This window comes from Astyanax mexicanus, chromosome 11 (genome assembly GCF_023375975.1).
Source record: "Astyanax mexicanus isolate ESR-SI-001 chromosome 11, AstMex3_surface, whole genome shotgun sequence".
Classification (NCBI taxonomy): domain Eukaryota; kingdom Metazoa; phylum Chordata; class Actinopteri; order Characiformes; family Acestrorhamphidae; genus Astyanax; species Astyanax mexicanus.
In genome coordinates, this window is record NC_064418.1 from 31,652,188 (window position 1) to 31,665,632 (window position 13,445).

Consider the following 13,445-nt stretch of genomic DNA (forward strand, 5'->3'; position numbering starts at 1 on the left):
TTGCTATTTATAGGTATATGGTTGAGTACAATCAACATTGTTGTTTTATTCTATAAACTACGGGCAATATTTCCCAAATTTCTAATAAAAATATTGTAATTTAGAGCATTGTTTAGCAGAAAGTGAAATAACAAAAGGCTTTTTCAGACCTCAAATAATGCAAAGAAAACAAGTTCAAAAAGTTTTAAGAGTTCAGAAATCAATATTTGGTGGAATAACTCTGTTTTTAATCATTTTTCATGCATCTTGGCATGTTCTCCTCCACCAGTCTTACACACTGCTTTTGGACAACTTTATGCCCTTTCTGGTGCACAATTCAAGAAGTTCTGCTTGGTTTGATGGTTGTGATCATTAATCGTCCTCTTGATTATATTCCAGAGGTTTTCAATGTGGTAAAAAAAAGTGGTCTCTTTTTTCCATAGCTGTATTTATTTTATAAATGCAATAGCATTAGATCTATGCTCTTGACTGCTTATGATTGCTTTTTGTCATATAACCCAGCAGCAACAATCTTCTCAGTTATAACAATTCATTCTACAGAAAAACAGAATGGTTTCACAACGTCTCATCTCCCTTATCTAAATCACTTAACATTTCCAAAAACAACAACCTCCTGTTGTCATGTACAGGATGGTGAATCTCTTGTTTGTTTGCAGGAATCATGGATAAAATCTAGAAAACACTATTCCAGAAAGGAAATGACTGTTACACAAGCCTTTCCTGGCTGCAGAAATTGTCCATTTTAGGTTTATTGTCCAAGGAGGTCAAGAAGGATCTTACTCACAGACTTTTACAATGGTGAGGATTTTCATTTTTTGCCTTTTTTACACCAGCCTTTGTGGTCATTTTTTGGATACATGTCCTACAGTTTGTGAATGCAGGAATGGGGAGCTTTTTTGCATGAATTCTGGATTATCTCATTTACTTTGGCTTCAGTCAACAAAGCACCTCAGGCTGGCTGGAAACCTTGTTGACTGCATTCGTCCATCTGGTCTACAGCTGTACACAAATTTGACAGTTTGGGATTTGGAAACAAATGCAAAGTTCTTTAATTTTGGGTCATTTTATTATCTCTGGAATCTTACCTCTCTGGACCTTAATGTAGGTCATTTCGACAGCTCAATATTAGACTGCAATCTTCTTGCCTCTAAAATAGATACCGTAAACATGGATAAACTGAATGATGTGCAACAAACAGTGCATTATAGAAGAGTAACACAGCAGAGATCAGTAACTCTGAAATCATTGGAGATTATACTCTTGGACCATGTGATGCGAATTGAGTCATTGGCGAAAAATACATTCAAAGGACAGCAGAGCCTTCAGAGATTGAATCTTTCAGGCAACAGGTTATCACGCTTCTCTGACAGCATTTTAAGGCCACTTTCTTCTCTCGCTGAACTCATACTTGATGAAAATCTCTTGTCTGAGATCAGAGACTCCAATTTTAGGGAATTGAGAAACCTTAAAGTGTTGTCTTTAAGTCACAATAGACTTTCTTGGATACATCCTTCTGCATTCAAGGGGTTACACAAATTGGAAGTCCTAAAATTGAAAGGGAATTACATTTTTATGATCAAGAAAGTCACGTTTCAATACTGCAGAAAGCTCAGAGACATCGACCTCAGCGACAATGCCATTTCACACCTAGACAACTTCACCTTCAGTGGTTTACCCCACCTGAGAAGATTAAAGCTAAACAACAACCGGCTCCTTCAACTAAATCCACAAGTATTCGGATCAAGCGCTCCACAGCTTCAGTTTTTAGATTTGACGGGCAACACATGGAAGTGTGTCTGCAGATTCCTGAGCCTGAAGAGCTGGCTAGAGTCAGGCAGAAACGGCCTCGTCATTGTGAAGTGCTCTCATCCAGAACGCCTGAAAGGTCAGTACCTCCACACTATCAGAGGCGCATTGATCCGCAGCGGTGGCGGCCCACGCAGCAGAGCACGCACCAGTGTTCAATCAAAGCCTACCCACTCAGGCAGCGGCTCACGGGTGACCAGACAAACCTGTCATGATGGTGACAGATACCACACTCACAGAAGAGTGGGCAGGACTGCTCCACAACTCCTGATCAAGCATACAGAGGAAGGAAGCTCTGCAGAACCAGTACAATACCAGGACGAGTCCGCAGGGGGAGCCTTGGCCACTCAAAACATACAATCAGCACCTGAACGAGTTGCGAGATCCCCCTCTAATTCAACCAGAAAAAAGGTCACAGAGAACAGCACAGGCAGCGACGCCTGCTCCTACAACCAGCTGGCCATTCTCAACATCTCTGCTGTGACAGTAACTTCCAGCTCAGCGCTCATAAAGTGGACTCTGGCCAAAAACACCGCGCCGAACGTCCACTTCAGAGTCATGTACGACCACTTTCACACACGCACTCGCTTCAGCCGCTTCGTCAGCGTCAAACAGGGCACAACGTGCAACCTGTGCGATTTGCGTCCTTCCACGCCATATCTGGTCTGCGTGGAGAGTGTGGTGGATGAGAAGGTGTGCCACGTGGCTTCACGCGAACTCTGCCTGGGTATCATCACAAAACCAGAGGAAATGTCCGGCCCAGAGCCTCAGACTATCATCTTGTACCTCAGTGGGGTCAACACTTTTGCAATACTGGCACTCTTGGCGCTGTTTGCTCGCATGGGCTGCGTTCTGAGGAAGAGGCTACAGGCAGATGCTCTTACTTTGCTTTATTCAAGGGAGAAGAGCATCTCCTGTGCCATGTGTGCCGGAATACCCATGTCAGACCGCACTTCCGGCATGAACACCTCAAGCTCTCATACGGGAACCTATCAACAAAGTGACGCCATTGATGCTATAGACCTGCCAGCTACCCGCTAGTGTGTAAAGAGGAGACTGACCTGACAAAGGTTGTGTCAAACTGTAGATTATAGCTACTGACCTTAAAGGAAAACCCTGTAACAAACACATTCAACATTACCAAACATTCGCATTGTATGTAGGTAGAGAATTGTGGGTAATCGAGGGCATAAAGGCTGCTTTTTGAGTTGCAGCACATTTTGAGTGAAATTCTGTTTTGTGAAGCCTGGCCTGGATGTAAACTTGTAAACTAAATGGGCCCTTAGACCGAATGGGTGCAATTTTATTTTTGTAACTTTAACAAATTAAACTTTTTTTCTTTTTACCTTTTTCAGCTCTAAATCTAATAACACAGCTATTTAACTATTCAAAACATGTGCTGGTCTAATTCAGTCAGCTTTATTATTATTTTTTACAAGGTTTCTAAGCCTAAGACGATTGCCAAACTCATGTGACGTTTAAAAAGCATGTTTAAATGCAAGTCCACTAATTCCTTTGAAGAAAGTCTTTCATTTAAAGAAATGGTTGGCTGCATGTTCAAATAAGTGATATTTATGACAAAAAAAAACATGCTACTGGCACTCATTCCTGTTACTTTTTTATGTTTTGAGTAACAGGACTGAAAAAGTAACAGGAAGGAGTTTTTAGCATAGAATTAGCAAAAACATGAAAAATAGCTAAATGGCAGCTATGCTAATAGCTAGAGGACAACAAGCACATTCTAGTGATTTTCCCAAAATTTGTATTTTAAAAATAAACAAATAAGATCTAAGAATTAATTTAGGTAACAGAGGTAACAAAGATAGGATTTGGAGTCATATTTCATGGAGTTAGGTCAATGTACAAGACATGCTAAAATATGCTTAATAACACAATGTATTTTAAAGTTATTTTGTTTGCACATTTATACATGTAATTTCCTGGGGACAGAAATGGCACCCATTTGTTGGAATGGCCTAAATATACAGACATATGTATTATGTCTTTTGAAATCAAGAGTATATAAAAAGAGTTTATCCTGCTATTGTTAGAGTAACTGTCTTTCTACTAGATTTTGGAGCATTGCTGTGATATTTTGACTGCATTCAGCGACAAAAGCATTAGTAAGGTCAGAATGTTGAATGATCACCACCACACTTCACCCCCAACTCCACAACTCATTCCAAACGCAATGGCTGGAGCTCCATCATTTCAGAGAACACAGTTACAGTACCCATAATTAAATCTACAGTTCAGTGTTGTCTGAGGCAAACAGACCTCAGGCTTACAGAAGGCCAGCTTTATGACTTTATGGGTGCAGATGTTTTCTTTCCCGTTGAAAACATATTCAGAAATAAAATGCTGATTATTGTGTAAATTGTATTGCATAACACATTTTAGTTGAGCCACCATGTAAAAAATACTTATTTCACTGCATTGAATGTTATGGCTATTAATTGATATTTTATATAGAAAAACTAATTATATTAAATGTGTCAGTAAAGGCTTTTCTCACCTACCATAAGGTTTAAATATGTGTGTTAATTTCCTTATACTCTTCTTCCTAATGTGTTTTTTATAGGAGAAAGCAGTAGCTGTTGTTAAATAGAGAGGGTCATGAAAACATTTATTTTTTCCTTTTTCACCACAAGATGGCAGAATCTACCAGATGAAGCCTTTTGGATGGAAACCCCACAAAAAAGCTGCAGACAAATGATGAAAAACATCCAATAACAAGGCATAAAAAAGCACCACAGCCATGAAGTAGATTTAAAGAGATATTAAAAGATTTATTACAACATTTTATTAATTTATGATACTTTATACATAACTTTCACCAAGTTACAAGTTTACTGCCAACACAATAATAATCACATCCGTTTTCCGCAGTGGGGCCCGAGAAACATAAACTCGCTGCCTCCTGGCTGAGAATCAAAGTGTAACATGTTCAACTGCAATAATTCAACTGAGACATGATTTAAACATCGATCTAATTCTCTCAGAGAATCAATCAATCATGCAAGTAAAGCACATACATAACAAAGACCGTACAAATTTACCTGTTAAACTAAATGATTCTTAAATAGATGATCCTTAGAAAAGCAAAAAATAATGCAGCAATAAACTACACAGTAGTAAGCCAATACATTTTAAGAGAGAAGGCAAATTGATTTAAACTGATAATTCTAGGAGTTACTTATTCTGTAACTGTCACTAAGCTTAATTGCAAATAGCAAATAATTTTAAATTAAATATAGTACAGCTTACGGACTAAGTCTTTGCATTTTTGGAAAGCACTGCTGGTTCTAATATCAACAAAAACTAGTTTTTAATTATTATTATTTTTTTGCTGTTGTTATTTTTATTTTATTATTTTAAGGGGATTGAGACTACTCCAGAGGTTGGGGTAAGAATAAACTTATTTAAATGTATATAAAGCCCTATTTATGTTTTTTGTTTCTTTTTGGAGCACTATTTTTCTTTTTTGTAATGAATGAAGGCCCTAACACAAATAATGCACATATTTCTGCAGATCACATACAATGCTATCATCGATAATGGCATTTACAATGCTTCCGAAAATTTTGTAATTTGAAAGCCAACTGAGGCAAATAAAAAAAACAGCTATGCTCTTATTTTCTTCAAAAGTGTCTCAAAGAGTAGAACACCACAGATTTAGAATCAGTCAAGCTGTCAAAAAGTGGCAGAAATACTCATAAAAAAATGCATTACGCCTCTTACTCAAAGAAATTATGTACACAAAAGCCTCCATGATCTGAGAACTTTGAGAATGTACTTCACACAGCCGTCTGCAAAATTTCCTCACTAACACAACTAATAAATAAAAAATAATGGCACATAGTTAAGTCAACATCAATGAGATGTCTGTATGGTGAAAGATGTCCTATATTCCTAAAGTTACTGCCTTTGCAACAAACTACTCATGGAATGTTGATCAAAGCATTGTTCATAAAAGACACACGGCTCTAGCCAAAGTCATCCTTAAGACTTATTTTTACAGGCGGAAGATAAACATTCAAACACACACCACACCTCGTGGCAGTGGCCAACGACTCGCTTATAAATTACACAAAAAAAAAAAGAAAAGAAAGGCTACGATCAGATCAAACTGCGCTCAATCACTGAAGATTTGTAGCAAAGCATTCAAATCTACTCCTAGAAGCTGCCAGGACTGATCATGTCAACAGTTAAAAATTCCAAAAAAACGAAATACAAAAACCCTCCCATCTCTCCTCATGTGCAAAATGGAAAAGGCAAACAAATAAAAGTGACTCCCCTTCTGTCTGTAGGCCTACAACAGTGCTTGTGAAGATCAGGTCTACACTACCATGAGCCATGATACACTTTGGCGTTTAAGACTCATATAAAACTCACTGATTCGTTCACTACTTCACTCATCATGATGCACATCTGCATAAAACAGCAATATAATAAACATAGAAATAAACAAGAGTGCCAGAGAGAATTAGACAATCCCAACAACTTCCCAACATTTGGTTAAGTACGATCCCCCTTTTGCTTCTTTAGTTAAAAAAAAAAAATGTTGAGAAATGAAAATTAAATAAATAAATAAATAAATATTTTCCAGACTTGAAAAAGACAAGTGAGGGAAACTTCGCCTCCTCACATAAACATGGCTGCCAGGAATAAACGTGACCCCTAAAGCCCGATCAGCTTCCAGAGGGCTGGGTCTGAGTGCCTGGGGCCTCGGCTCCGTTCGACTCCTCCTCCTCTGTGCTCTGGTCTGTATTTGGTCCGGTGGCTGGGCCGGGTGCATTAGCAGTTGCGGATGTAGTGGAGGAGCTCACGCCGTTGGATGTGCTGACGGAACTGTGCTGGATAGCCTCATTGTGGGGGCTGCCAGGGACTGACATCTCCTCACAGCTGTCCTCCTTATCGAGCACTGAAACGCAGACACAACACAGTCAACTCACATTTATTTATATAGACCTTTAAAAGCCAAGTGTCACCCAAACTGCTGCGCAATAACATCAGGCCATTTCAAACAGAATAAAAATGAAGTAGATAGCTGAATGAATGAGTAATGGAACACTTACAGAGAAATAGAGATGGGTGATATAAGCATTAATCAACTATTTTAAACAATTTTAACAAATGATTGACATAGAATCTCTGTAAGACTCTGGTTTGTGTCCACGTTTATTTATTATATAGCTTTTTTTATCTGAAATTGAATATTCTTTAAAGTCAGGACTCTGTCAATTACTTGACCTTAACTGAGCATGCTTTTCGCTTTAACTAAAGGCAAATCTGAATGCAAAAAATACCTCAAACAAACAATAACTGAAGGAAGCTGTAATAAAGAACAGGCTAAGCATCTAAGATGTAGAAGTAGGTGATGTCCGCAGACATTAGACATGAAAAGTATTGGCATCTTTTATTATCCCTTACTAAGTATAAACAATATTCTTTTATTAAAATTAATGTTATGTGTACAGTTAGAGGGATTATGCCTGTATTTTCTAAATGTTTAATGCAGTATTTGATATGTGTGGTGTTAAATCAGTGCTATGTTGTGGCCTCAAACCACACCTGAATGGTTTTTCACAATGCAATTTCTGTTTTAAACACTGCTGTTATGGCACTCTTCCCTGGTGGGAAAAAGGTGCATTCATGGCATATAGCATTTGAGGATTGTTTTATGTAATTGTAAAGTAATTACTAAGAAATACTACTAAAGAAATACTGCTGCTTCTAACCCTCTGTGAACGCAGGCCTACTGGAGTCCAAGAAACCTGTAAAAGTTTTAAATCCTATTAAAGCAACACAAAAAAGGACAGGGGCAAGAGATGGATGTAATTAAATAAACTGTAAGAGGGGTTTTTATTCACCATGTTTCTGCTCATTTTGAAATGGGGAAAAAAATGTATGCCAGAATTTGGTGGAAACTCAGAATATGGCCAAAGCCAAATTGTGAGAAAATGTAAAGGGTTTTAAGAATAAACAGTGACACTTCGCCATAAACACCTCTGGGACATTCAATAATACGATGTACTGTCTAATTTGTTTCATACTTGTTGTTTGATGTATAGCACACATACTAAGAAAAACTGTTGTTCCAAACCTGTTTCAACACTACCATATACTAGTGACTATTCTCTCATCAGTCGACATAGGCGCTAGTCCCTGAAATACGACCTGTGTGATCATGACACACAACTTTTTAAAGGCTGCTTTCCAGAGCTTGTCTGAAGAATAGCTCCCCACTGCTCTCATAAAACTGTCTGGTAAGTTTGTGCTTCCAAATGTAGGATGAATGTCGTCAGGGCGGCATGGAAATTTCAGTCCTCATTGGGCTGGTCTCTCTTTTTCGCATAAAATTTAGTAAATGGAAACATAACTTACTTCACTTAATTTTCAGCCAAAATTTCTTCACTGTGAATAGCTTTTGTTTTGTGAAAAGTTTGTATGGAAAGCTAGCCTTAGACATAAACATTTGTAGTCTCAGATACTTGGAACACTGAGGAATTTTGTAAAAACAGTGCTTGACAGTGTGAAGCAGCTTCCTACAGCTGTGTTCCAAGGACTCAGTTGGTGTGTCCATGGGGTCCCCAGGGACAGAGTTAGCCATGTCGTCCTTGGAAGGAAAGGACAGAAGGGTCTCTGATAATGTTAAATGATGAGGTTGCACATTTACAAAAGCACAGGCTTAGTGTCCTCTTCAGAGCATGTTGAGGTGCTCATGGCTGACGGTCGAAAAAAACAAACAAAAAAAGGAGTAAGTGAACTGGACTATGCTAACATGACAGGGCATGTCAGTGCGTCTTTGCTATCGTAACAACAGGAAAAGTACACCTTGTGCTGTTCGCAACACGTGTAAAAGGCATGTACTAATTCTCTTGATCAATCATGGGTGTGTTTTGAGTGTACCGTGAAATAAACCAAATCAGGGCATCACTTGCCATTCCCTTTAAGAGTCAGTAAGCTGTGTCCTTCGGATGCGTAGCTACCTGGAAGTGTCCAACGCTTCTCAGCAGAGGAAACTGACCTGCTTGTTCACACTCATTCATTCTGTTTATTGTTGATGTAAAAGTTTGAAAACACGCTATGAGTTTGTGCACTGCTGCATGTCCATGTGTGCTTAACAAGCAGGGGTGTATGTGCATGATAGCAATGAACATCTGACTGTTGACATCTGCTTAGGTTCCATTCAGTGAGTGGCGCACCTGTGCTTTCTGCTGCCAAGATAGCAATACCCAGAAATTTACCTCAACACACCTCACTTCCAGACTACCATGGCCACTGGCATAGATATATTCACAAGCGCCGTTGGTATTTAAATGATGCAGACGCAAGGCATTAAAATAGACTACTGGCAAGGTGTAAGATAGCAATAAGCAATAAACATTGCAACACATCTTGAACAGGATGTAAAATAGGGACCTTGTGCTGTGGGTAGTGGCATAATATATTAATAAATATTCATGGACTGCTTCATATATGCATTATTCAATACTTATGAATGTGCTATGAAGCCCCTATGTAGGTACCCTTCAAATAAAGTGTTACTAAATGTACTTTAAGTGTACTTAAAATGAAGATAAGCCTTATAAGCTCTCGTCATCCGTCAGGTCACACTCACTAAATCATACAACATGCACTTAAGTGCAGTCCCTTCTTGCATGCAGAGACCTAGAGAGAGGGTCATAGTGCCATTTCAGCAAATAACAGCAGCATGCCACAGCTCTGACCCCGTGAACACATCACACATAAAACAACCACGCTCCTTCTCAGTGTGCTCTATTCCAGGCATAATTGCTACTAAAGCCAGTTTCGAGGCTGATCCATGCTTTGAATTTTATTATTCCCAACACTTGCTTTGTAACCTTTAATTAAAGTTACAATGTCATTTTAAACCAACATCATAAGGGTGTATTACAGGCAGTGGCGTGTGGCTGGGCCCTCGCACCCCTCCCAGCGTTCTCATTTGTTTCTTGCTACCTTGCCAACTACTGCAGCGACAGATGATTACAGCACCTGATTTTAATGATGCTCACACTGGAGAGAGGCAGAGACTCGCAGTCCAAATGCCACCAGCTGCTCCACAATTGCAATGAATTAATTGGCTCCTGATGAGGGAGGAGAGGGAAAAAAAAAAAAACCTTCTCTGTTTCTGACTCGTAAAGAAATGCAGACTACTATGATAATTAATACAGCTAATGATGCAAGAGTCCGCTGAAATGGCACTTGGTAATTAACATGGGGCTCTGTTATCTCGCGTGTGCACTTCTGATTCCGGCTTCGGAGACGTGTCGTAAAAAGGCTGCGAGCTTAAAAGGCCTGTCGCGTGGTGTCAGAGTGGGACTGTCTATTGATGGGGTTCTGATCAGATGATTTAGTGCGTGTGTACACCAGGAGGCTGTAAATACTCGCACACGCTCCCGGCGAATAAGGTCGAACTCCGCGTAAATCAGACAAGCATTTCTGTTCTTCTTTTTTGCTCCATATTCAGGCTCGCATAATTACTCCTAATGGCATTAAGCAGGAGAGCACAGGGCGAGATATATTATCATACGCAGCACTGCTGGCTCCCGAGGCCGCCCTCCTCTCCCGCTCTCTTATTCGTTTCTGATCTTCTAACCGCCGCGAGCAGATGGGCTGCGCACACTGCCAAGCGAAGGCATGGCCTGCCGTGTTTGCAGGGCAGGTTGGGTAATTTCCCCCCGCCTGCCATTGCGGTGCCTTGGGCGGGTGATTAAAAGTGCCAACAGACAGAGAAGCGCAAGGGCCGGTGTACCTCAGGGGCCCGGAATTGAACAGTGGCCCCACCTTACAAAGAGAGATCACTCAGCCTACTTGTTGAACCTCTTTATATTCACTATATAAATCAGTAGACTTAATACAGAGGCTGTATTAAAGTGTATAAATATCAATAAACATACATAATACAGAGGTTGCATATGCCTATTTAGGTATGTAAAAATATTAAGACCCTATATTAATCTTTGTCTTTACATTTAAACATGTGTATATTACATCTTCATTTTAACAACAATGATATGGTATAATTTAAGAAATAATACAGAAAAAATATGATTTTGAGGGACGGGGTTCAGGGATTCTTGGATTCCACAGCATGGCCAAATGGTAGAGCTCAAATCCCAGTTCAGTCTGTGTCTTATAGCAAATCTTACTAAAATGTGTCCTACTTTATATGATGCATTGTTCCAGATTAGCTCTTTTAGTGAAACCAGTTGATAACAATGCATTATGCAGTATTTTGAACATTTAAACACCAAATAAATTGTGTCCTCTAACAGAAGTAGGACTGTACTGTTTCTACTTAATTTTTTTCTATTTAATAATGTATATTACTACTTTCGGTACTGTTAATGTGCCATGCAGCTATTTTGGATTGTGAACTCAGACTTAGTAAGGCTCTGCTAACTTCCAGAGCAGGAACTAGTGCGGGTGTTCAAGCTGAAATATCCTAATTAAAATTCAGAACTTCCGACATGTAAGTTTAAATGAAAGAAACTGATTTGAAGAGCTCTCTGATACCTTCAGAAAGAAGCACTTAAGTGTGGGAAGGGATTGAAAAAGAAATCAGAACTACTAGAAATCATCCAGAAAATAACTTACTAGTTCTAAAGAACATTTTAAACAATTGACAACACGGCCAGGTCAGCCAATCCTAGCAGTTTCAACCCCCAAAATCACATCCATATGTTTACATATGCTAAAAATCACAAAGGTTTTCATAGGGAGTCACATGACATATATATTGAACAGAATAAATACAGGCTGAATACAGGCTGCAGTCTTTCAACATATTAGAGAACTTTCTGACAGAAGAAATGACCATCTGCTGTTTAGATGCCAGCAATAAATGTTGCAAAATCTCATCTAGTTGTTTACTAAAATGAAAAGACAGAGTGATGCTTTTCTCCCCGTCTTATTTCAGCAGGCTGCTAATATATGACCCCTCACGCCGCTCTCTAACAGAGGCGCCACAAACAGGAGTGAAGAATGGCCTCATCCATTACCACAGCCCCCCATTTTCCCAAATACACCAACTAGACACCCACAAATGAGTCCGCTCCGTGACAACCCAATCGCACCCAGCACCCATCACTCCAATAATATGCATGAGGCATGTCAGTGGTGCAGCTTTAACAATGGCGTCGCATAATGAACAGCGCGGCTGCAAGGTAGCGCGCCTGCTGCAGGACTCTGTGGCACTGACAGGCTAGCTGCTATAATAGACTCATTTTGGAGGCAATCATTGTCAATACAAGTCAGCGTTGGGCTTCGGAGCAAGCCACACACACACACACACACACACACACACACACACACACACACACACACACACACACACACACACGCCTCTATGCATCTCTCTCTCTTTCTCTACCTCACCTACTTTCTATTTCTATTCCCTGAGTTACGGAGGGGTGCTGATCCTCAATTGCTCTCACTTCTACTCATACACACACACAAACACACACATATGTACATACACACAAACAATGCAACCAAGAGTTCGTAAGTTATTCTGAAAGAGTTGAAAAGCATTGTAGTAAAGTGCTTTGCAGAAAGTGCTTACACAATGGCGGTCAGAAATAGCAGCCATTAAGTTTTAGCACTTGCAGGGAGCCTGAGGAGCTGCTGCTAGCACAGCCTCACAGAACCGCTCCTTCATTGCACTGACAACAGCAAATTGATATGAAGTGGCTGCATATGGCAGACGAGCTACAGATTTGCTCATTTCATAAGATGTCATTAAAGCATAACGGCCAAATATGTGCCGGAATCACAGATGCCCTTCCTTCTCAGACTGGCACAATTACAGGCCCCCTTTAAAAAAGACAGCAGTGTGGAGGGAAAAGAAAGAAAGAAAAAAAAAACACTGGTGTGAAGCTATGGGTAGCTAAATTGTATCTGTTTGATTCTGTGCTAAAGACAGATGATCTCAATTTAAATACACTACTACAGAATTTGTGCATGCAGCATCCTCAGTGAAGTCATTATCTTCATATTTTTTACATTCAAATTAGGAGTATACGATATGGACAAAAACTGTGATGTGATAACTAGAGGTGGGAATCACAGGACATCTCAGGACACAATATTACCACAATATGTTGCCCACGATAAAGAGGATATCACAATACCTGATGCGTTACATGATACTTCACAACATCTGTGTTATTAAACGTGATAAAATACTCATAAATAAGCAAATGCCAGCAATTATGTTTTACACAGTTTCACAGAATTTGACAACCAATATTTGTTTTTAATAGGTTTAGCCTATTCATTTGATTGGCACCACCACATAGAGTAATGGCGCAGCAACATATCAACAATGTAACACCAAACAAAATGATACAATGTATTGGGATATCAGTAATTTGGCCCTTAGCAATATCACTGTTGGATATTCCGTTACTGAAATGTGATAAATAAAGATCCTCATTAACTTCAAGCTTCTCTACGGTTTTTGGCATTTGGCTTAAACCCTATCCGGACGAGATTAGTTTTCCGTCTGTGAACAATATTTCATATTTCTACTCAGTGATAAAACCCTTGCATCCGGACTGCAATTAAAAAAAAAAGGAGGACCAGTGAGTTTTTTGGGTTTCTTGGTCACA

The 13,445-nt window shown here is 39.5% G+C and overlaps 2 protein-coding genes across 3 annotated transcripts in view; one reads left to right on the plus strand and one right to left on the minus strand.

Annotated features, from left to right (window-relative positions):
* Window positions 1-547: 547 nt before the first annotated feature.
* Window positions 548-4,266, plus strand: LOC111194913 (TLR4 interactor with leucine rich repeats). The gene has a single exon (XM_022680336.2). The coding sequence runs from the start codon at window positions 796-798 to the stop codon at window positions 2,845-2,847; it is 2,052 nt and encodes a 683-aa protein (XP_022536057.2). The 5' UTR covers window positions 548-795; the 3' UTR covers window positions 2,848-4,266.
* A 304-nt stretch (window positions 4,267-4,570) lies between these two features.
* Window positions 4,571-13,445, minus strand: part of atf2 (activating transcription factor 2) — a 30,013-nt gene continuing 21,138 nt past the window's right edge. For both annotated transcript variants that reach the window (XM_022680334.2, XM_022680335.2), the window contains exon 12: window positions 4,571-6,730. In XM_022680334.2, coding sequence (XP_022536055.1) covers window positions 6,498-6,730 — 233 coding nt within the window. In that variant the 3' untranslated portion in view covers window positions 4,571-6,497. The remainder of the gene's footprint in view (window positions 6,731-13,445) is intronic.